The sequence below is a fragment of the Manacus candei genome, unplaced genomic scaffold, assembly GCF_025592945.1.
Source record: "Manacus candei isolate 608988 ecotype Guabito, Panama unplaced genomic scaffold, ASM2559294v1 h1tg000028l, whole genome shotgun sequence".
Classification (NCBI taxonomy): Eukaryota; Metazoa; Chordata; class Aves; order Passeriformes; family Pipridae; genus Manacus; species Manacus candei.
The window spans coordinates 40377978-40402992 of NW_026138076.1; the positions used below are offsets into that span (position 1 = coordinate 40377978).

General features: G+C 43.1%; 1 protein-coding gene across 11 annotated transcripts; it reads right to left on the bottom strand.

Annotated features, from left to right (window-relative positions):
* Positions 1-900: 900 nt before the first annotated feature.
* KLHL8 (kelch like family member 8) lies at positions 901-22554 on the bottom strand. 11 transcript variants are annotated; one of them, XM_051789582.1, is made up of 11 exons: positions 22487-22538; positions 20280-20370; positions 14474-14720; positions 10713-11261; positions 8082-8268; positions 7237-7380; positions 6239-6350; positions 4627-4795; positions 3897-4056; positions 2714-2915; positions 901-2326 (listed from the first exon to the last, which is right to left on the bottom strand). In XM_051789582.1, exons 3-11 carry the CDS (start codon positions 14678-14680, stop codon positions 2203-2205), a joined length of 1854 nt encoding a protein of 617 aa, XP_051645542.1. In that variant the 5' UTR covers positions 14681-14720; positions 20280-20370; positions 22487-22538; the 3' UTR covers positions 901-2202. The 11 variants fall into 11 exon arrangements, with proteins under 11 accessions (XP_051645542.1, XP_051645536.1, XP_051645538.1 ...); XM_051789576.1 differs by having other exon boundaries at positions 14474-14782; positions 17148-20370; positions 22487-22536; XM_051789578.1 differs by lacking the exon at positions 20280-20370 and adding an exon at positions 17148-17304 and having other exon boundaries at positions 14474-14782; positions 22487-22522.
* Between the last annotated feature and the right edge of the window lie 2461 nt (positions 22555-25015).

Consider the following 25015-nt stretch of genomic DNA (forward strand, 5'->3'; position numbering starts at 1 on the left):
GAAGCAAAATGAGTTTGCCAGTGTTAAATCACAACAGCTTTATGTGCAGGTAGGTAGTTACAGTTTGTCACCAAAGTAATCCTGCATTTTTATTTTTTTTTTAATACTTTGACATCATTGTCACATTTCCAGCAGTAGTGTCTCTAAAAACAGCTCCACACAAAATATTTGTAGCTCTGGTGCCATCTAAAATTAAAAATGTGGACACCACTGTACTGGCAACAGGGTTGTTCCTTGTAAACCTGCTTTGCAGTTTTCATGCCAGTCCTTAAGGATTTACCTCCAAAGGCCTGAGCACGGGTGTTGGGGCAGGGCTGCACATTGAAATACGACTGAGATGTCTGTCTTGGGATCCTGTTCAAACCTACTTACAGCCACAGGGTGACAGCAGAGCTCCTCCCACACAGTACAGAATCCCAGTGCCTCTGCTGTCACCTGATTTCCCCCTGGACACTTCTCCCTTTGGTGCCTGGAAGGTGACTACAGTTAGTGTGCTCCAGGCGTGCATTACTCACATGCTGCCCTCAAGGGTGTTCCCACTGTCCCACCAAGAGGAGAAATGCAGCACTGCCAGGCTACTTGGTTTCACAGTCAGTGTCACTTCGTAAAAAACTTGGGTGGTTTTGTTAGCCAGGACACCCATAGAAAAACCCATCTGGTCCCAGAGAGAGAACCTGCTTCCCTTCTTTCCACCCCTCCTAATCAGGTTAAGAGCCACAAGAGTAACCACAGCCTTGCAAGGCAGGTAGCAGGGTGGTACAACTCGCAGCTGTAACACAGGGTTTTCTCTGCTGTCAAAAGCCTTCTGTTGAGAATTATACACTGCAGAAACCAAAAAATGCTCGATGTTGTAATGTTTCCCAGCAATAGCATGCTCCAGTCATACTACAAACGAGGTCCTTTGAAGTACAAATGTTTATTGCAATGTTTCATTATTTACAGTACCATTCACTGTGTCCCTGGGTGCTATCAAAGTGCAAGCCATTTCAGACAGGACAGCTAAACCATGGTAATTCAGCAGCAAAACACGACTGCGCCTTACGCTCATGCTGTCCTACCTCTTCCCCAGGCCTGAATGCAGAGAAGTTTGCTGCTCTCCCAGGTTACTTGGAACAACCTGGTAATGTGAAACTTTGGTCACAAAGGATTGTCAGTTGCTGGTCTTTCAAGGTGATGCAGGAACAAGAATCAGCAATCTTTCCAGCTGGACTTTACTCGGAATTCAGAGTTTCTGATTGCCTAACGAGATGTGCTTGTATGCAGGACTGTCAAATTCCTATTTCAATTTTTTACGTAAGTACTGGTTTATTCCCAATTATTTTTTTTCTGATTCTCTTTGGTTTATGTAAGCTTTTCATCATCTACCTGTTTTGAGGCTATCTATCTACTTTCTTAAAAGAGCCAGTACCTCGAGAATTACCAGTCGCTACTGGATACTGATACTGGTTGTGTCATCTCCTAGAGTTGCATTTAAAGGTCTTTACTGCAAATTTTATTATGCACTTCCATTTCATATAAAAATGGTATTGCAGTGGCTAAACTCAGGGCAAGAATCTTTTCTTTTTTCTAACACGTGTATTAGCTCAAGAAAGTAGTTTGAAAGACAGTTCAGACTGAGTTCCACTGCTGCCAGCAGTCCCTTGGGAGGTGGGCAGTGAACTTCTCTGCCTCAGTTATTTTATTTTGCACCAGGGATGTCATTACCTTCTAAAATTTGAGATGCCTTGTGTTACAAAGCTCTTGTACAATTAGGAAATGTTTAAGACTTCATTCCAGAAAATAAGTTATATTAAATGGCACTCAAGTCCTCCAGGAAACATGTAGCAGGGCTGTTGGGTGAAGTTCAGCAGTAACAATTTCTGCCTTCTCCCCATGCCTGCTTTACAGTTCCTGTAATAATGAGTCCCTGCAACAGCTGCCTCAAATGATTCTGAAATTACAGCTTCTCAAAAAGGGGATGATTGCAGCTCTTGGCAGGTTTTTTTCCCCGTGAGTCACACTTTTATTCCATGTTATCAAAGGCTTTTCTGTATCACTATTGATAAAAAGTCACCAAAAGCTTTACAGCTGCAGAAGGTACCATTTTCACAAAGAAAATGTACTGGATTGATTTCTTAACCTACCATACAAAACACAGTGTTTAAAAGCTCTGCAGTGCTTCCCTATTATCATTCCTTTGGAATTTGGAGGAGGTGGCAGAGCTCACATGCAGTCAACAACGTTGCTGGATCCTTGGCCCACTTCCCGGATCTGGCTGCTGAGACAGGAGCACACGGCCACGCCTGCCCCTGCCCGGCAGTGTGACACCGAGCCCACGAGCTCCCACCTACGGAACGTGGCAGAGGGAAAAAAGAAAAGTCAGTTCCTGTCCTTTCTGAGCAATCTGAAAGTATTTGTTTTCTGTGTCCGAAATTCTTTTACACAGCCTAGCTGTTTGCCCTGCACAAAAATGCACCCCAGTGGCTTATTATTTCTCTGTAGATTGTTATTGAATGAACAAGGGATGCAGAGGAGGCAGAGGAGGGAGGAGGTGCTTAAATGTTTACAAGAAAAACCTAGTGGCATAGCCAGCAGTCCTACATTGACAGTCATGGATATTACTCAATTATTACCAGGAAACAACAGCTAGACTCCTGCTGCATGCTGTCATGTTGTGTTTTCATATAGGCAGACTTCATTGTCTTACTAAGCCAAATAAAACATTTAAAATTACCTATTCACTACAGGATCAAATGCTTCCACTGTATTCAGGTACACGTTGCCATTATGACCTCCAACTGCAAAAATCTTTCCCATCAGTGTCGCGATGCCAACACCACCCCTTGGAGTTGTGAGCTCTGCCACATATTCCCATTTGTTACTGCGTGGGTCAAACCGCTCCACCGAGCTCAGCGGGGAGTTGTCGTCAAAGCCACCTGCAAAGAACCATCACGTTTATCCGTTTTTAGCCACTTCTGGTGCAGGTGATGCCCAGGACTGGCATTATCAGGCTACTCTCAGTGTTTGGGGGTACTGTCCAGCTCCCTCTTTACTAGAACTTTCCAAGCCCCTAAAAATTAATCTAACAGCTCTCCCTCCTGTCGCTGTACAAGCATCGCCCAGGGCGACAGTTTTCTTCTATTCAAGTTGCAAGAGTTCTAGTTCTATTATTTTTCTCCTTGAATTCATCATACTTACAATGAAACAGCTTCCCATTCGGAACAGGAAAAAACCCAAAGACCAGTAAAAAGATGGTCCCAATCTTAAGTTTAGTTTAGTTTATGCAAAACACACTCTTGCAGAGTTCTCAAGTTACAGCATTGACGAATACTTCAGTAGGAAACAAAAATTCCTCATGTAAGACTTCGGTGATGCTTTCCCCTTACTGGGGCAGCTCTCAGAGAAGCATTCTGCTTGAAACCTTTGTAAGCATTTATGATAATACACAAGGCAGAGCTCTGCAACTACCACTATGGCACACCTACCTGGCATCTTCCTCCCTCAGGAAAGCAGGTAAAAGGTAGCGCACAGGACAACAGGCTGTGGAATAAGCGCGAAAAAGCTACTGTTGTCTACACTCAGAACACAACTAAAAAGCTTTGAAAGTGTGTGAACTTAAAAATCACTTCCTAAAAGGAAACCCCAGATTAGTGAGTCTAAGAGGGTTTTCTAATATAGACATATTGTGTTGAACGATATAACCCTCCTGAAATGCAGGTTAGCAACTGCTCTTTTATTTCCTTGCTAACATACCTTTGTTTAAGTTTGTCGTGGTTGTACTTGCTCTCTTCTCCTGCCCAAGAACACCAAGTACAGGTCAGGTCTATCTGTTCCCCAGTTCCTCTAGCAACAGCAGCTTCTTCCACAGGCCAGTACTTGGCAGTACCAGCACTACAAAATGCCACATCCCTACTCACCGACAACATACAAGCAGCCATGGAGCTCGCTGACACCATTCCCAGCTCTTCGCTGACCCATCTCTTTCACTTCTATCCACTTATCCAAATGGGGATCATATTTCTCCACACTGGAAAGAGATGCTACACCGTCATTGCCCCCCACAGCATAAACGTGGTTCTGGAAAACAGTTGTATAGGGAAAGATTATTAGTAATGTAGTTGTCTTTACTCAGCTTTCCATAAGCAATGTTAAAATTATAGGAAAACCTGGTATATACACACAGTCCTAATTATTTACTTTATTTAAGAATTCCAGTAACAGACTTAATTATCTAACATAAATGCCATCTTCCAATTAAAGAAGAGAAAAAGTTATGTAATGTTGCAGCTATTTTGCAGAGCATATATGGCAACAGAGGGTTTAAAGTGCAGATGCATTCAGTACCTTTAATCATAGTGACCATGCCAAACCAGACTTCTGAGTGAGACAGGAAGCACTAGCCATGTGGTTAGAAGGGTTCTAGTACTTGCTCCCAGTACCTCAAATACTGTTGAAACAGTTCAGTTTGATGTATTATCCTAAATATCCTCACCTTTTGCACAGTTCCATAGGATTTTGATGACCAGAGGTGCTCAGACCCACCAGCTGCATTTTGTTTAAGATCTCGTGTTCTGCCTTGTAGAAGCAGATTTGAAAAGCAGGTCGGTTCCTCAGTTGGCCCTGACTTGGGAGTAAACAGTCACTTACCACCAGGGCCACGGAGCCGACTCCTCCCCGGGGAGTGTTCATGGGGGCGACTGTGCTCCACCGATCGGAGTCGATGTCGTACCGTTCCACGTCGCTGAAGCAGGTGTTGTCATCCAAACCTCCTATTGCGTAAATGGGGCCGCCAAGGGAGGCCAGGGCGATTCCTCTCCTGGGAAAACGACAGGATCAACACCTCGAGCGAAAATCCTCGAGGAAAGGGAATGACACATCAAGTGCAATGTTACATGACTGGCACCTCTCTCGAACTATGGGGAAAAAAGCAGCGAAAATTTAAAAAGTGAAGTTTGTAGTAAATAATGTAGCTGGCCCTCTGCACACCTGTGCCAGAGGGGCATGGAATACTGTTTTGACCAAATGTCACCTAAGGCCCAAGTCCTCTACTCACATGCTCAGATATCTGAGATGGTCTTAGATATTTGCTTTCTCTGTCTGGGTACTGAATTTCATGCCTCCGATTTTGTTTGTTGAATCCAATGAAGAACCAAAACCTGCTGGTTTTAACTTTGTTGGTATAGCTGGCTTTTACAATTTGGGAATGACTGAAGGGGAATATTGGTACATACTAAAAGGCAAACCTGTGCTAGATATTAGATGATTGAACTCCAGCAAGATGTAATCACAATTTCTTCCATTCTGATTTTTAAATTAAGTGTTAAAATGGTTCTCAGGTTTGTTTCTACTGAATCTACCAACATGAGAGTACAATCGGTAGTACAAAATTAAAAAGCATTGTCTAGTTTCTGCTCTAACTACCAAGAGAGATGATTTACCATGTCCTTGGGAACATCCTTGTCTCATTACACAGAGGGCAGGTTCACAGATGGGCGGGTAGGCAGGAGCAAGAGAGACACAATCTTTGTACAGAACAAATATTGTGGCAATATCCTGGGCTTATCTTAAATTGCCTCAACAGATAACAGACACCGTTAATGATGGCAGTTGTCTTCTATTTTGATTAAAGCTACAAAGCACTTAGCCGTGCTCAGTATGCTCCTACTTGTACAGGATGCTTTTAAAAACAACAAACAAAATGGAATGTAGAATTAAGTACGATGGTTTAAATAACACCAGAAACAAAAAAATTACAGATCCGTGAGTCCAGTAACTCCTTAAAAGAATCTTAAATGTCAAAAGGCAAGAAAAATCCTCAAGTGGACTTTCAGTGTTTTAGTCCTTCTGGCCTTTTGAGGCAAAAACATAGGTGGCTACTTGTTTGCTGGGCAGTATTTCACTTTTCATGTTATGCTGGCAGTTATCTTGCTCATTCTTAAAAAGAGCAAAAAATCCACAGAACCAGTTCATCAGTTTCAAGTTGTTTATTGGGCACAGCAGAAAGGCCCTTGATACCAGAATATAAGCATAGTTGGAGTAGAACAGGTTTCTGCTCCAGAAGCCAACTCGCCCAAAAAAAGAAGAAAAGATAAGGATAATACCTTTATAGCACAAAGCTCCAAAATAGGGAGAAAAATTCCTAGAAATAGCAGTTTGAAAACCCAAATAAAGGCAGGGCAGACATGATATTTTCCAGCATCAGCAAGAAATGATATATCACAGACTAGGACTTAAATTTTGGATCATGGTACACATATACCTCTTTGTGTTCATTGATGCCTTCATCATCCACTTGTTTGTGAGAGGATCAAATACTTCCATGCTTCCTAAGTGTTCATTTCCATCATGTCCACCTACCGCGTAGACTTTACCTGAACACATACACATCTTTTGATATAGAGAGTGCTTGGCAACATTTCAGTTTTCATTTATATAATATCCCTGTCTATGTGGAAACAGAGCTCAAATAACGGTTAAAGTTTCTAAATGTTTTCAATATCAGAATTTAAGTAAGTATGGACTTTATATATTTATATGCTGTACTCAACCAGGAATCTGTTCTAATGAGGACTGGCTGACTGCTACGTAAGGCCATTTTTTATACGTGGATTTATAAAAAGTAAAACCCCTGTTAAGGCAAGGGGGTATATACAGTTCATAGACTCATAGAATCATTTGGGTTGGAAGGAACCTTTCAAGGTCATTTAGTCCAGCCCCTCTGCAACGAGCAGGGGCATTTTCAACTAAATCAGGTTGTTCAGAGCCCCACCCAGTCTGACCTTGAATGCCTCCAGAGATGGGCATTTACCACCTCTCTGGGCAACCTGTTCCAATGTTTCCCCACCCTCACTGTAAAAAAATTTCTTCTTCACATCTACTCTGAATCTACCCTCTTTTAGTACCATTACCCCCTGTCCTATTGCAACAGCCCCTACTAAAAAGTCTGCCCCCATTGTTCTTGTAAACTCCCTTTAAGCACTGAAAGGGCACAATAAGGTCTCCATGAAGCCTTCTCTTCTCTTCTGAACAGCCCCGACTCTGTCAGTTCATAATAATGTCTTTTCAGTAAGTATGGCCTTAGATTGGTTCAGAACCAAACACTCCTTCAGGAAAGAAGCTTTACTAAAGTGAAGAATATTCAATAATTAAACAAGTGAAGTAGTTTACTACTTGTACAAGTAGTAAAAAGTATCAACTCCAGCAAAAGGAACAAAACAAGTGCCTTTTGAATGGGGTTGCTTGAATAGGGTTACTGACCTCCCACAGAGATCACACCCACGTGCCTCCTCCTGCTGTTCATTTCAGGGCCGAAGAACCAGTTGTTCTTACTGATAGAGTAACACTCAATGCTGCGAAAGGGGTCGCCTGATCCACCTCTGCCCCCGACACAGAACAGCACACCTGAAGAAGACAAAACACGTTTCCAGAGAACTAGGAGGAGGATGGGGAAAAAAAACGTATAGCAGAGCAAACTGAAAATTACATCGTTTGGGAGAAGTTGTATTTCACTTCAAGGGCACAGTCATTGCCCTGCATAACTGCATACTGGATTTTGGCCTTTGCTTGGCATGCTGCTATGGCAATTGGCTATCTATGCTCTTGCAAACACTATGTATATTTTAAATACGCTTTTTTGGTGATTTTGCTTAAGGAGATAAATACATTGTTTGTTAAATATAACAACGTAAAAACGAGGATTTGCAGTCTAATATTCATCACTCACTTTTGGTGCAGGTTAGTCAAAGACTTTAAAAGTTAGCTCAGCCTTACACCAAAAGATAACTGTCCACTGTTTTTGGTATAGCTTTGAACAGATTGCCTGGTCATAACATACTTAACAGCTCTAGCTTTAATATAGATAGAGCCAATCAAGATAAATACATGCTTTAAAGAAAGAAAATGACTGCTAAAGTTCTGCTAGGAAAATGCAGCACATTATCTAAATACCAGAATGGCACATAATGTCTTTCCCAATTTTGCATTAACTCATTAACAATCCTGGATACCAAACCATGCCTGCTTGATACCAATATACCTCCACAGATGTGCTGCCTTTCCTCCACACCACTCCCTACCGGATAACCAGACACACATTTAATTACCAGCAGTCTGCTTCCTTGGTGTTGTGCGAATGGAGTACTCAAAGTCAGGCACTGCCCTGCTGCTCAGGTGAAGGTGGTAGTTTCTTGCTTCATCCAGCAAATCCCTACATTTTAGATTCTGCTTGACAATCTCTTCCTTTGCCACAACGCCCATAAGGAAACAAATGGGCAAGAGAGGCAGCCGTACCTGACAGGAATGAACACAGTTGGAGAAACTGGCTGAACTGGCTGAGTCTCACCAGTCACAGTGACGCACATGTAACAGATGGCAGCTCCCGGGCCAGCTGGCAGCCCCACGCTCCTCACTGAAGAGAGCGGCTTGCATGGTTTTTTCCCAGATAACAGCGATATGAACAGTTCTTTCGAGTGACAAATGTTTGCTACAACCATTTGCACTTAAGCAACAGCGGAGAACTGTCCCTTGGCCCAGGCGGTGTGGGAGAAGTGCAGCTGCCTGTGCTGCAGCTGAACGTGCCAGGTGTGATGCAGGCAGCACCTGTGACTTCACCAGGGTAGCCTGTGTCAGGTTAGTCTGCGGAGGGTATGAATTTTTGGGTCACTGCTACGCTAATGTAAGGAGGGCTTATGCTAGAATGGTTCATTTTCTTTGGCTGGCAAGTCAAAAAGGAAACACTGTCAGCATGACCTAAGTGCCTATGAAGTACGTATTGCTAGCGCAGTAACACCTTTCTTTGACGCAGACTTGACAGACTTTGAGATTTTAAAAAAAAACGTTGAGAGCCAATTGTTTCCTTCTCTAAATCCTTTCTGTCATTTATTTCAGCAAACCTTTCATTTTTCCTTGTGAGAGAAACAGTAAAGAAGCATATGAAGTACAACCGGGGCACAGGTGGGACAGGTGTTAGTGGGGGGAACTGAGGTAAACCTCCACCTGATTTCTTAAGGTTTGGAGTCAATGCTGCCAAGCAGCTCTCAGTTAGCTCAGTGGTGAAGTCCAGTATCTCCAGAGCTTCTCAGAGCAGCAGGATGGTGCTGTTATATCACTGACAAGTGTCCCTGACTCCAAATAAGCATGTGTCTCTACCAGTTTTTCCTTACCTACTTGCTTTCAGTCCCACTTCTTCCTTTACTTTGGCCCGGCTTATTTTAGGCTGCTTTAAAGCATCACCGTAGCCCTGCTGACAGGCTCCTGAGGTTAGTGATGTGGTAAGAACTCCAGGCTGACACACTCAGAACCTGATTATGACAGCAAAACCCATAAGGCTGATTATGATGTGGATAAAAACTGTTGATAAGCCCAGTCATGTTTTCCGCTAGCAATAATGTCCAAGTCAACTGATGGCTCCAGATACTCTGGCAAATAACCCATATGTACAGGAAGGGGTTTACTTTTTTATTGCTTCAATACAGATTCTGGTTTCAATACTGGTATATATATATGTATATATATATATATATATATATAGATACTCTAGTATCAATAGAATGAAGTTGTTAATTCATGTGATAGCACAACTGGGAAATAATACTCTTTTTTATATACATATTACCTGTAAAGTTAATTATAATGCACTAAAGAAGGGCTTTTTGTACCAAAAACCTCATGCTAGTCTAGATGAAACTGAAGGTTTTTGGAAGACAGTTAATAAACCATCTTTTACTAGGAAATGTGAAAAATGACACATGAAGACACTGACAGCAGCATCTTAGTGGACCTCTCCTCACTCGTGTAACACCAATATTAGCAACTGAGCCAAATGCAAAGTATTCAAAGTGACAACTGAAACCACACAGCTGATCCTACTAAGACACATGGGGCATTCTGCAGTGCATAGCATGCACCCCTATCCTCCCCAGCACAGGTTCCCCATAACTGTCTCAAATATTGTATTTTAAACTCCATAACCAGCATATGTGGAACTTGAATAACTGAAGTACCTAACGCTTTGACAGGAGGAGGTCTGGTGGGTGTCCAAATAAGTTCAGCTGAATGACCTTTTGATACCTGTGTTTCTTTCAGAAGCAGTGAACTCGCATCAAGTCCGGACAATTGAACTGCCAACTCCTTTTGACTCCTACAGATAACTAGCGCTAGTCTAGATAACTAGTGCTAGTCTAGCGAGCATTAAAAGGTCTATCATGTTTCCTGGCCTACTTGTAGGGCTGACATATCTTAGCCTTTTTTTAATTAAGCACATGAAATATTTTAGAAGCATGACTTGATGTGACATGTCTCTGCTACAGTTTTACTTTCCTAGCCATGTAAAAAAACTCAATAGTTTTGACTCCTTTCTTAAGGACAAATACGTGCCAGCAAGGGCAGTAGTTTCAGGCTGTAGGACTGCCAAATCAAGAGAAGCAATGGCTTGCTCTGTTTCAAGTAAATCTAAGAAGTTTCTGCTCTAGCACAGATGTAGCTTTTTGTTGACTCCCCCCCAGCCGTGAGCACAAAGTGAGTACTCTTCTCTGTACAGAAACAGGAGAATACCACTTTTTCCTGATATTCCAGAGATCTAACCTGCTACCATGGTCAGCTCACAACTGTGAACACCAGATGAGGCACCAAGAGCTGAGAACATTTTTCGTCTTGAGATCTACCCAAGTGCAAACAGTTGATTATACAATTAAACCACTGACGAGACAGGCACGTGGTGCCTCGGTCTGCCCTACCTGTGCAAGTATTTCATCCAGCCACATGGCGTGATGCTGTGGATTGGCCAGCAGCCACTTGATAGCAGCGTTGTAAACTTGCTTTTCATTTTCAATATTTAGGTCACTGGAGGACAGGAGTTTATGGAGGTGCTGCGGTGACACGCTCACGAAGTCCTCGCACTCCATGACCTCCGCGAAATGCTCGCAAGCGAACTGATCGGCCATGTCCATCAAGTCAATGCGGTTGTGGCTCTCGGCAAACGCCCTGACTGCCAGGCAGTTGGAGGGGTGGAAGTGCAGCTTCATGTATTCACAGCAGGCCTTTGCCACCAGTTCCACCTGCAGAATGCAGGCAGCGTACAAGAGGGGCTGGACGTTGTCCACCGTCAGCGTGAGCCGCGAGGAGTACGCGAACTTCACCAGGTCTTCTATCGCGTCGCCGTCGAAGTCCCTGATCTCGATCAACTTCTGCTTGGCCTCAGCCATTTCTGAAAGAAACATGGCTCTGAAGTAAGGGATGACACAAGCTAGAACCAGCTTGTGGCAGGAGATAAGCTTTGAACCGACCTGAAAAAAAAAAGAACAAAAAAACCCTCCATTTTACTGTAATGTCAGTTTTGGCTGTGAAAAAGATGAACGGTTAAGCTGAAATAAGAATTCTGGACTAGATGTGCATTAAGCTACTGTATGTCGTTGAAACAAATTAACTTCACTTGCCCTGTACTTCTGGAATTACATCCATGTATCCCAGGCAGATCTAAGTTGTAACTTGGCCACCAGAATAGGGCAAAGCCATAAAACAAGGAAGCAGCAGCACTGATGCACTAAACTTGCCTTTCTTTAAAAGCCACATGAAGCATCCTTAGGAACATTCCAGATGCATCTTGGAGACAGAAGGAGACTGCTAGGCACTTGTTTTATGTGTATTCAGAGACTTTAAGGGGGGGGGAAATTGTAAAGTGACATTTTCAGACTACTTAATTTGAACTTCTGGACTTCTACTACTATCAAGAAATTGATAATGATCTTTATAGTAGTAAATTCATGTAAAACCACAGTAATAACAGTTATTACAGGGATTATTAAAAGTTACCAATCACTTCAAGATTTTTAGAATCTGTTAGCCACAAAAGATAGTGTATCCCCATAGAGACAAGGTATTTTTCAAAACTCTGATCAGAAAGCACAAAATGGGCTTTTCAGGTACTAAATTCTAGAATTCAATTAAATTTAAAAAGAATGTAAATACTGAAGGTAAACGAACAACCCACTATTTGTGTTAACAGGAGTGCCTTCTTACAGCCTTTGTCAGTCTGCAGTCTGCACTACCATAAAGGTATGGCTCAGTTAAGCAACCATTTTCCCTGATGGACTAAAATTGCGTGTTCATTTTCAGATGAAGGTGTTACAGTGACCTGTCTTGCAATTTAAAAAAAAAAAATAAAATACTAAATAAAAAAGGGTAATTTGGACCTTTTTCTACCTCTGATTCAATACACAATTGCTCTAACCTTTTAAAAAGTGTGTCTGATCAACACAAGTGTAAACTACCTGGTAAGCAGTGAATTGAGTACAGAAAGCAAAGACACGTGAAAGAGTACACAGATTAAAAATGAGGCAAAGATGGATGGCTCAGTGTGATCAAACTAGATCACCCCAGAAGGAACAGTTCAGACCTACCAAATGAACAAAAAGCAAACCAAAAGGAGGAGAAAAGCAGATGCTATCATCTGACACTCTCCACCTTCTAACAGCCCTCTAACACTGTTCATATGACAGCAGCAGTACAGTGAAATTCCAGGATTTAGCTCGTAGGAGCAGAGGAAGTCTCCCTGTGTGCTCCCACTGCTTATCACTGTTACAGCATCACTCCAACTAACTACAGGACTGACGCAAAAAGATCCCACCAGCTGGTCTGCTGTATCAGGGAAAGCTCTCAAGCTATTCTCACCTTCACATATTTTTATTCTGCCCATCCTCCCACTCTCTAATTAAACCTTTCTTTTGAATTAAATGGCTTTGTTATGTTACCCAAATCTGCTTAATATTCAAATATCTAGCATATTCTTGGTATTTTGAAATCCGAGTTCCCCTTCAGTTATTAACTATCATATTTAAGAGTCAGCAATTGCTCTGACAACAGCAATGCCAGAATTGCTATTGCAGGTCACACACAAAAGCAGAAAGTTCAGTAGAGATGTAATTATTCTTAAAACATGACAAATGCCTGAGCGCTACAAAAAGAAAAATCAAGGCCTCCAGAAAATTCCAATTCAAGATAACAGTTACCAACTACATGAAAATCACTGATTTAGGAACTGTACAGTAAGATGTACATGGGTTGCTTTAGCCTTCACTGGAAGATGAGTCATGTAATATTCTTAAATTACCAAAGTAGCTCCACATAGATAATACAAATGAGCATTAAAACAAGCCTAACTTGGGGGAAGTTAAACTGCAACCACAGTAAAGTGTATTTTCCAAGCCAAGCTTCCCTAGCAGGAGTATACATTTAACTATGTTTATAAAGTAAGACTTTCTGCCTTTTTTTTTGCAAGGGTAGGTGGAAAGGAAGGCAAGTGAGTATGAGGTCAACAAGAAAAGAGATGAGGAGGGTTGTTAAGAGTTCTGACGTGGACCTTCTTCCCCAAAATGCCTTTAAAATGACTGATGTAAACAGACCTGATGATGAGTGCTCAGCCCAATTGTTTCATGGCTCTCAAGCTACCCTGAGCAGCTTCAGCATTGTCATTCAGTGTCCTGTGGGCACTGTTATGAGCCACTGGACCTACTGCACTGAGTGCCTGCTCGGTGCCTGGTGACAGGCAATTTAGTACCTGCTGTGAAGTAGAACAGGAAAATGTTCTTGCTTATTACTCCTGTTGTCCACTGGGACAGAAGGGAGAAAAACCTCTTCCTCTCAGAGATTTCCATTGTCTCCCAAGCATTTCAGAAAGATGAGATGCCTCCTGGAGACCAGGTTTACCAAGGACACACATCTGTCCAGGATTTTCCCAGTTCATATTTAACAGTTAAAGTGGCAGGCAAACAATTGCTCCTAAAGGCATCCATTATCATTTGTTCTTGGTTTAGGAACTATGCTCCATCTCTTTTTCTTAAATCTTGCACTAGTAAGATGTCTAGCTAAGCAATACCTAGTATTTGTAGGTGCTGGCACCCACTGTTATGGATGCTAGATACAAATTTATTGGGATCAGGATATAAGGAACATACAGCTGAGTTACAAATAATGCATTAAAGCAATGTTATGCAAGAATCATATAACTTGCTTCTTCTTCCTCCTCCTCCTTTATTCTTTGATCAGCTGTAGAACATAATTGTCTGGGGTTTTTTTCTTTTTTTCTTTCTTTCTTTGAGAATGCTGGAAGTCAGATTTGTTCCAGAAATCCTGTTTGCTGGGAAGGATGTAGCAAAACAATACACAATGCAGAAATAAGAGACGGAATTGGAGATGAAAGTGAGTTGAGAACAAAGAGGTTACAAGGAGCTGAAACTGCACAGTAACATACTGATCAACTGTGGGACCTTGCTTAGAAGACAAGTTGGATGAGGTCAAAGTCATGCACTTCACCTTAAATGTTTCAATTTCAGCTGTAAACCTCCTAAATAAGAAAAAAACCATCAGCATATCTAGAGATGCCTCATATCCAACAAGTATTCTGTGGCTTCCACATCCCTACCCAAATTCACAGCCACCTCCAGCACATTTATTTGTAGCTTTATCTTCAGTGTTACATGCAATGGATGCGTGTTATCACCTTCAGTGTAACGTCGCAGAGCTCTCCAGCTTCAAAGAAGTGAAGAAGAGAGCTGTGAAAATCCTTCCAAGCCTCATTTGCCTCAAATACAAAGACGTCATCTTCACCATCACTGTTGGAAGGCCTAGTTTGCTGCTGTTGCTGCCGCCTTTTTCCCTTTATCAGATGTTGTTTTGCCTGCTCAGGGACCATGGATTCTGAAGCCATTGGCTGTTTTTTCTCTCACTGCATGAATCTTCAAAAACTCCTGCCAAGACAAAATCCAGCCCATCAGAAGTTAAGTCCTAAAATGCAGTTCTGTCCACCTTCCTGTTTAAAAAAAAAAAAGAAAATGAAACATTAGGTAATGCTAGTACATTAACACTTTGATTACATGTTATAAATACTACTTATGATCTTACTTGGGGAAGGTGAGAGGAGAAGGGGCAAAAAAACCCAACTCAGAGTCAAGAATCCTATGAAGGTACCTTTAGGAAAAGCCATTGTTTGTGAACTTGTTGCCCACACTTCTTGAAAAAGACATGAAAAAGGCAAAGATGTATCATAGAATCACAGTTTCTGTTGGAAGGAACCTTAAAAATCATCCAGCTCCAATCCTTTGCCATGGGCAGGGACACCTCCTACTAGACTAGGTTGCTCAAAGACCCATCTAACTTGGCCTTGAACACTTCCAGGGATGGGGCATCCACAGCTTCTCTGGGCAACATGTTCCAGTGCCTCACCACCCTCACAGTAAAGAATTTCTTCCTAACATCTAATCTAAATCTCTCCTCTTTTTTTAAAAAAAATCCCCCTTTGTCCTATGACTATCTGCTCACGTAAAATGTCACTCTCTCTTTTTTATAACCCCCCTTTAAATACTGAAGGTACTCGAGAGTATATGGAGTAGCATGTTCTTCTCTCACACTGGCTAGATCTGGTTTTCACTTTTTTAAATTAATTTATGGTGCATTCATTCTTCATTCTACACTGAGAGTTGATGATTGCTGTAGTTCAGTGATTTCTGCTCATGGACTCTGGCGTTCCAGGAAGTGGACTGACCAAAGGAACAAAAAATTCTTCTACAATAAAAATTTAACTCATGTGCTGGGGGGCAGAACTGATTTTCCTCTGGGCTATTTTGAAAGTGTCCATGTCTCTTACAGAATTTACAGCTCTTCATGCCTCAGTACCAGAGAAAAAGCAGGAAGTGACCTGAGGTGACCATACTCATTTCTGCTGTGGGTCACAGGGTTGTTGTCAGCTCCGTGTCCTGTGTGGTGGACAGGGCTGGTGGCTGCACTGGGCCAGGCAGGTTAAAGCAAGATCAAACATCCCTAGAGTATTTGCCTGTGGTGCTTTAAGCAAGGTAAGTATTACCTTTAAAAGGTATCTAAGAGAAAGACCTTAATTCTTCTAAAACCCCAAACTCGCTCAAAGATATTATGAACCATGGGATATTTATATAGTTTATAGCAATAAATACTTTTTTTCTGCTGAAAACTTAGCTTCCATTATGCCAGATTTGGCAAATTACTATACTGAGCTGTTTTTCTAGTTTGTTAGGCTATTTTGATTCTCAAATTAATCCTCCACTACTGGTATTCACCACCTTTGCTTTGTTTAACATGCCCTTCAAGGAAGTCACTACTAGCATTGGGATATGAAGCTTCAAGCACAACCTCCTGAAGTTATAAAAATTAATATGGACAAGCAAGAGGAAAAAACCAGAGAAGCTGAAATGCTGTACAAGGGTGTTGAAGAGCATATTGTGTCATTCCTTCATCTCTAGTCTACACTTCCAGGGAACTCATGCTTATTTTGGTCTTTGACTGACACTCTCACTTCAACAACCTAACAATTTTTACAGCGAGTAGAAGCGCTGCTTTCGACTGCCACTGACTCCTAAATGATAGTTCACAGCTCCCAAGTCATGAGGTTTTTCCATCTGACACATATGCTACATTTATCCTCATGCTTTAACTGCAATTGCACATATACCTTCCCCAATTATTCTGTGTCTCATTATAAAAAAAGGTTGTTGGCTACATTTTACCTGCTCTGGGTATGCCACTGTGAACACCAATATCAAACCTGTGAGTCTTCAGACAAATCAGTGCTGTTGGGGTCAATTTTTTTATGCTATAAATGAACTAAGCAGTAACACATAAGCCAAACACAACTGATTTTAATCAAAGCTCTTCATCCAAATCTGATGCCTATAGCAAACAAAGCTCTTGGAGATGCTCTGCATCGACTTCTCCAAGAAGTCGAGTGCATATTTGGATATATATATTTGATACATACTAAGTACACACTTGATACGTAGGAGAAGAAACTGGAAATCACACCAGAGGAAACCAATGCCCTTACTGAGGGACACAGCCATAGATCACATGGATGAGGGATCCTCCAGTATTGCAATATCAAATATGTGGATGGGAACATGAGAGCAAGTCACTTACTGCTCCTCAGGTAAAAAGAAGTCTCTGCAACATGTCGAAAATAAACATATAATATACCCTTAGGGAAATATTCAGATAGCAGTAGTCTGACACACTTCAGTTTTCTTTTGATGAGACTTTGTGACAGATAATAATATTTAAGATAATATTTTAATTCTTCCCCCAAGTCACCAATTTAGGAGCATCTTGTTTCTGTGACACATCTCAGTCATGCAAATCTTTTTACATACCTATCCCCAAATCCTCCACTGGTCTTAATTACAGCATCTCACAGTTTGAGTCTTCAAACAAATCATCATCTGCTATGGAAAGTACCAGCTGTAGCCATGTCTCATTTGCAGAAAATACTGGCTTGGGCTCATCTGAATGTTTAGCTGCAGGCATTTTCTGTTCTCAGATTTTAAATGAAAAAGAAATTAATTTTAGTAGCACTTGAATCAAGATACTAAACTCTGGAAATCAGGAGGTCACTCTGAAGTCAAGGAGGTCAGTGTATTTCAGCTCCACAAACAAAGAGAGAAGAGCCATTTACAGATCTGCTCCCCAAATCATCAGTAATACAACCATAACATCCAGCTACTTGAGGTTAGTTTAGAACTGGGTGAATGCCACACATACACAGTCTTTCCTCTCTAGAACAAATTACTGCCATGTGTTTCAGAACTTCAATAACCTGCTCTCTTTTTCATGTTGGCAATTAAGTCTTCCAGCCTTAGTACAGCCTAGTATTTTGACAACATTAAGAGTGTAAGTGACCATCACAGGAAGTGACTGTCTAAGGATTAAACTACAGGAAGTGCCTCATTCATAAAATCATCTGTTATTCCTTGTAAACAATTGCTTGACACTTGCCATGAAGTAGCAACTGTGTGAATAAAAAAAACCAAACCACACATTTACAGCTCACCATTGTTTGCTGAGAGCAAGTCAGCAATTTTCTTGTTCAAGTTAAATATTTAGGTGATGTCTGCTGTTCTCAAGAGTGCAGCTGTTCCAGACCCCAACGTTTGTGTTCTGGTTGTTAGGGGTTCTGTTCGTGTTCTGGTCTCCAGGCAAGGGACTGAGGATCCCCTCTTCCCTATTCCCTGTTCCTCAAACTTACAAAAGCAAGCAGGGATGGGGGGTCAGAGCACAAACACATTATCTTATAACTGCTGCAATTCAGATAACAGTAACATCCTAAAGTGAACCTGAGTCAGACATTCTAGTTCAATCTGAAACTGAATCAAGTGTAAAATTACTCATGTCACATAAAGTACTTATGTTCAAGAGAGGTATAATACCTCAGTTTTGAAGTAAAAAGCAATTGTAGACATTGGACAGTGGCAGGACATGAATAGCATTGCTCTGTTTTCCCCTATCATGAAATTAAAACCCCAGGAATCCTGCCCAACAAGCCAACCTAGATGTTGGAGTACATGGCCCGCTTCCCCTGCCAGGTACCTTGGGAGACAGTGTCCCAGAAAGACAGGCTCGTCCTTATTCTTTCTCTGACACATGGAAGGAAGACACTTCTGTGATACAACACAAACAAAAACCCAAGACTCCCAGTATAACCAAAACTAGGCAGCATTCAGATGAGAGGAATTATGATATCTGTAAATCCAATGCTCTTTATAATCAGTGGTACTGAAGCTGGAGAAAAAGGGGGCAGAAGTCAAGGAGAAATCAAGACACAGATGAAATTTCACCAACTACCCTGTATGTAATTTTGCTTACCCACCCACAAGACGAACTAAAATCGCACCATGATCTGCGCAGAGCAGGGCAATCGGCCTCACTCAGAAAACAAAAAGGCCTTTTAATTGAATAAGATAAGAAATTTGCCTTTTGCAAATGCAAAGTTTGTAGCTCCATGAGCAGGGAGGCTTTGGAAGTGACTCAAGTACAAACAGAGACTGTATGCATATAAATAAACCCAAGTTCCTACGTGTGGCTGTGCAAAACTACCTTGTCTGATACAGAGCCTGTGAGTGTGTGTGGGTAATGAACCACTGGTGCTGCTGACCACGAGGTTAGATAAGCACAGGCAGGAACAAGATCTTCTCCAGTTTGATCCAGCCAACAGAACAAGTCAAGCTGTTGTCTTGTTCTAAGAAAACAGGAACATTTGGAAAGTGGGCAGCTGGCAGAGCTAAGGAAGAGACAGAGGGAGAGAAGTGGGAAGGGCAAGAGGCAGCTGCAGTGCAAACTGCAGACAAGCAGCAGCTCTGGCAGGGACTGCATAAGCAGCTGTTCACTGTTCAGTCTGGTTACAGATGCATCATCAAGAAGGAACATGGGGGAAAAAAGGATAGACAAAATACTGTAGAAAATTCTCAGTGCTCTCCCCTTCTCCATTCACCAATTCCGTCAAAGATGACGTATAAACTTTATAAAAAACTGTTCAGATACCCATGCCAATTAGGTCAAATCAGACAAGACTTGATGGTTTTCCCTAACATGGGAAAGTTCAAGTCACATACTGTATCACAAACCTAGGCCCACTGTACTTTTCAGCAGAAAGTTATTCAACAGAAAGAAAAAAAAAGTCAGAAACCGCACATCTAACTGGTTTAGCTTGTTTAAAACCACTAGGCTTCCTTTTGTAGAAATTCATAAAATAGATTCTTAGACAACACTAATATACAATTTCTAAACCCTTTCAGCATTTCAAAGGTTCTTTGTAGCACAACCTGACATTATTGTTTTGTGCTGTTACACAGGTAGTTCAGCAAACACTGAAATGGGCACAGCTGGCACCATCTTTCATCTGCTTCTATAACCAAAACCCCACCAGTGCTCTTTCTTGGAAGTCCCCACAAGGACTGCTCTTTCTTGGAAAAATGCAACAGAAGAGGTGCTTTGTAGAGCATGAAAAGCACAGTCAGATAAAATCTTATTTTGGAAATAATTCTGCCTAGCAGTCCCTTAAGGCTGTTTTGAGACAGCATCTTCCCTGCTCCTTTCGATTGAATGCTCCAGGAAGTTCTATTGAGGTTTAATCCCAGTTTCCATCAAACATCAGAAAGGTCATCTGTCTTCTGGGACAGGCTGACAATTTTGTTCAATTTTCCATTATGAAAAACAACCAACCAACCTAATATGCCATGATTTATTTATGCCTGATTTATTTTTGCTTCAGAACAACCAGCAAAATCCCTCAGAAGCCACAAAACAGCAAAGGATTCTGCTTTGCAGATACAGGTATAACTAAGATGTGGTTTATTTATGCAATGCAACCTTGGGAATACCCAAAAAGTAGAACACAAAAGAAAAAAACATTGCAAATCAGTGCAATGGGAGCACAGTGAAGTGTTGATAGATATATTAAAAAATTAACTAGCATATTTCATTCATAAGAACACAAAACAGACCCTTACCAAGGGGAGGCACTATTGTCTTCTCTGATGGACCTGATTAAAAATAGCAATAGTCTAATGGTCTCCACGGCAGTGTTTAGTTCAGCCATTCCTGGGAAGTATTAACAGAGAGTAACATTATTTCTAAGCCCTTTGCCAGCTGCCCTTTATCCTGGGCATGTAAATTAAGGCATGGTAAGCAGCAGAGCATTCCAGAGGTGCAGCCAAACTGTTTCCCATACACCCACCACCCCCTTCTTCCCAGAACTCTCTGCCTTAGTTGCCAACCATCATCATATTCTCTCACCTAGAGCTGAAATTCACTGAGGCTGCAGCCTCATGTTATACACTCACAAGTCAAACAGCTCAAACCACAAAGCAATATCATATTCCTTTTGTTCCAGAGCTGTAAGGCTCTTCAAAATCTGTTTGAAATCAAGAGGGGGCAGCGGTAATACAAGACAAAAGGCCTCACAACTCAAAACGCTACAACTACTGATGCAGGAAATTATTATTATGAAATGTGATCCTTGAAACCTGCTGGGGAAGAACCAAGGCACTGGCTAATGTGGTACTGTACTGCCCTGTACCAAATTACTGGCAGTCATTACACAACGACCGTGTGTCTTTGTGTGACCACACTGATTAAATTTGCTTTTACAAACAAATGGCCAACTAGAAAACTGGATGCCAGGCTACTGACATGCTGCTAACAATTTACAAAACAAACGAGGTCACGAGTATAGTGCACAGAAACCCCAGGCACAATCTTGCCATGTAACAACACAGACACAGAGATTATAAGGGAATCAGCATAAACTGACTCAAAAACCTCAGACCCAGCTGCTTACAGAAGGTGTCTGAGCCTTTTGCAGCGTCACCTACATTACAAGCAACCAAAGCCACACGTGACAGGCCTGCTGTGGTTTTAGTTTAACATTTGATGAGTTATTTTACCTGCTGTGGTACTTTTCTATAGTCACACCTGTGATTTGTTTCTTGACTGCACTTCCAGAAGCCTTTGCAACAGGCACAGAAAGCCAGGTATCTCTGAGGTTTTTAACTCTTTCAACTGCAGGATATGTAGGAATGGCTTAGGCAAAGGAGGTAACACAGATCACAGAATACTCCGAGTTGGAAAGGACCTACAAGGATCATCGAGTCCGACTTTTAAGTGAATGGCCCCTAAGGGGGTCAAACCCACACCCTTGCCATTATTAGCACTGTGCCCTAACCAACTGAGACATCCAGATCATATGAACTAGGAGGCCCTACTAAGTTTGTGAACTACTTCCTTTTGGATAGTACCTACTCTTATGGATAAGATCTGATTAACTGATACCTCCCAGCATCCGTCAAGCAAATGGCTTGAGTGGAGAAGGGAAGCTGGAACCTATCAAAGCAGGAAGGAAACCGAGGCAGGCAATATCAAGACTTAGAGGAGCTGAGACATCTGAAATTCTCATTTATTTGAGAAGCAAGGAGAGGCTGGGAACTCCTGAGGCTCTCCCCAGTACCAACAGGCAATTTCTTGCTGGTTTTAACACAAGAAATATTTGGCTTGGAGTAAGCTAAGCGACTCGTTATCCCTTACAAGATGTCAACAGCGAGCCGGCCAGGGCACCAGACCCTCGGGCTGTGGTCTCTAAATGGAGCGTCCCGAAACGCGTGGAATCCTGGTTCAGTTAATTTTTTTAATTAATTTTTGTCTCCTCGAACCGTGTGGCAGTGACGGCTCTCTCTGAGGGCTCCACGGCAGCACAAACAAGCCCCCTGACGCCGAGCAGAGCCCACTCCGGGCAGCGGGGCCGCCCCTGCGCTGCCTGGGGCACAGCCCAGTCCTGGAAGCGATTCCAGGTTAATCGGAATGGCTCGGCTTCGCTCCCCGGCGCCGGGAGCGGCCCTCCCGGGAGCGGCCCCGCTCCGTCCCGCCCCGCCGGCGGTGCCCGAGGGGTGAGACCCCACGGGTGCTGCGAGGACGGGGAACACCCGCGGCACCTCCCGCGCCGAGGCGGCGCCCGGGACACCTGAGGGGAACCCGAGGGCAGGGGGCGCGTTACATAAGGGCAGGGGAGCCGCCATGGCGGCGGGCGCGGTACGAGGGGCGGCGGGGGAAGGGCCCGGGAGGGGGCTGCAGCCCTCCCACCGCGGGGGAAGAACGGGAGGTGGGAGGCAGGAGCCGGGCCCCGGTGCCGCCCCGCTGCCCGCCCGGTGCCCGCCCCGCTCACCTGCGCTGCTGCCGCTGCCGCCGCCGCGGCGGGTCTGGCGGAGCGCCCGCCCGCCCGCCGCCAGGGGGCGCGCCCCGCGCATGCGCCGCGAGGTGAGGGGGGAACGTGGGGGGGGCGAGAGGTTCCCGCCTTCCCGGCCCGCCCAGAGCCCCGTGAGGGGAGCGGAGAGTCCTCTGTCTTCGCTGGGCGTTGAGTGCGGAAAACGAGACTTTTCAGCCCCGTCGGGAAACAGAACGCAAAACTGGCACACGAATAAAGACACCCGAGTGCCGCTGGAGCACGTGCCCCACAGCGAAAATGATCCTGTTGGCTTGGGGTTCTTTCACAACCATGTTTCCCTTCTCTGGTTCAATGCTTATCTCCTTTCCTTTTGGCGCGTAAAAAAGCTCCCCTTCAATAGGAAGCAGAAAGAGGCAGAGCAATTCCCTCACCCTGTCCCCCCAACTAGTGTAATCTCCTCGGGAATAATCTTCCCCCTTCTTGAGGGGGAGCCATAAGAGGAGCGGCTCAGGGCACTTGGTCTGTTCAGCCTGGAGAAGAGGAGACTGAGGGAAGATCTCACTGCAGTTACAACTTCCTAGTGAGGGGAAGAGGAGGGGCAGGCACTGATCTCTGCTCTGGGGGGAACAGTGACAGGACCCAAGGGAATGGCCTGAAATTGTATCGGGGGAGGTTTAGGTTGAATATCAGAAAAAGGTTCTTCACCCAGCGGGTGGTTGGGCGCTAGAACAGTCTCCCCAGGGAAGTGGTCACAGCACCAAGCCTGCTGCTTCAAGAAGCGTTAGGACAACACTCTCAGGCACATATGGGATTCTTGGAGATGTCCTGTGCAGGGGCGAGAGTTGGGCTTGATGATCCTTGTGGGTCCCTTCCAAGTCAGAATATTCTGTAATTCTGTAATACAGATCAGAGTGATTCTGCTTCAGATTTTCCAGAAACTGTTCTCCATAAGTTCAGAGAGAGAAGGATGTAATAGGGAGAGGGAAAGGCTATACCAGGTCTTTTCTCTCCACCTGTCCACCAGCTCTGGTCTCTACAGCGTATATATACATGTCTCACGCAGAGAGATACCTACACCCTCTCCAGTGCCAGAATACATTTCCTCATTACACACTTTCCCCCTGGCTTAATTCAGTCTCTTTCTTTGTAGTGCCCCTCTGTGCCTGTGGAGCAATAATGGCAAGTCTTCATCCCACTTTGCTTAAAGCTTGACTTGAGAGCTTGAAAAGAATTGGTCAAGAATGTTTTACAGCCTGATAAAATCAAATAAAGACCTTATTAAAGAAATACATGCCCTGGGAAGCACGGAGGCTTCCTTGCACAAAAGCAAGCACGGCTTGTGAACTGAAAATGCCCTCCACCTCCAGCCCCACAGCTAAATAGCTCATTAGATTTTCCAGTTCCATACTGCAGTGTCGAAAGCTGGACTCACAGTGCATGCCAAGCTCACCACTACAGATGTGCATAATAATTCTAGGATTTCCTTTTTTCCTGAATCCAACACAATTCTGCTGAAAAGCAGGAAGGTGTTTTATAAATCCGCGCTTATCTGAGAATGAATGGCTGGAGGTTTACAATTCCACACAGAATACACATATACTGTGTTTAGCAGGAGATGCACATTTATTTTGGAGCCCTTAAAGGCAAAAATGTCCAACTAAATAACGCTGCTATTGGACCTGACCTGTTTGAGAAAGAGCCAGAAAATTATCCATAAAGAATATGGGAATCATTGTTATTATCTAAAATGTATCTGTATAGTGGGCTTGGGTTAATATTCCACACCCCTGTGCCATTTATTTCATAGAGGTCAGCATGAGCGAATATTCAGTAGCAAACAGCTGAATTGATTATATGGTATGCTTATCAAAACTGCACTAATTCTGATCAACCCAGCACATTATAGGGTTTGCACAAATACATCTCAGAAAATTCCTGTTCAGCAGTGTTTCAGTGGCTATTTTTCTGAACACAAAAACCCAAGGAATCCTCCCCAAATTCACCCATGTGTTCGAAAGCTACTAACCTGTACATATGTGGCAGAGACGCTGCTGTCCATGAGCAGTTTCCCAAAGGCTGTGATGGGACAAAGTGACCCGTACAGACTTGTGTTTTGCAGATTCCTCCTTCCTTTCTATCACAATGCACTCTTTTATTCTCTGTTGGCCTCATAGAGAATGAGTTTCTACATCATATGCCACAATATCCAGCCTGGCAGCAGCTTTAGTTTTCCAGATGGGTTCTCTTCAAGATGAAAGCTTGACACTTAAGAAGTGTCAAGGGAGGAAATCTTACCTGCCAGCTTCCCAAGATGAGTGCTAGGAATGAGGGAAGTTTGTCACTCTGCTCTGTGGAAAGGTAGGAGTCGTCAGTGGGCAGACTGCTATTCCAAATGAGAAACTAATGCCTTTGTGCTCTTATTTCTGACTTTGAGAGTTAGTGATACTGCTTGTAATGTGTTGTGGCTCTCATCCAATACCCCTGGAAACCACCAAAAAGGCTCCCATTGACTTCAGTAAGTTTGATCAG

Excerpts from the sequence above, each read along its gene's own strand:
- KLHL8 (XM_051789581.1), bottom strand. The coding sequence starts at position 14,680 with ATGGCTTCAGAATCCATGGTCCCTGAGCAGGCAAAACAACATCTGATA. Across the intron at positions 2,916-3,896 it reads TGGCTGCTTGTATGTTGTCG|GTGGCTTTGACGACAACTCC; the intron begins GTGAGTAGGGAT and ends GGTTCTTTGCAG. Across the intron at positions 2,327-2,713 it reads TTTGATCCTGTAGTGAATAG|GTGGGAGCTCGTGGGCTCGG; the intron begins GTAATTTTAAAT and ends CACGTTCCGTAG.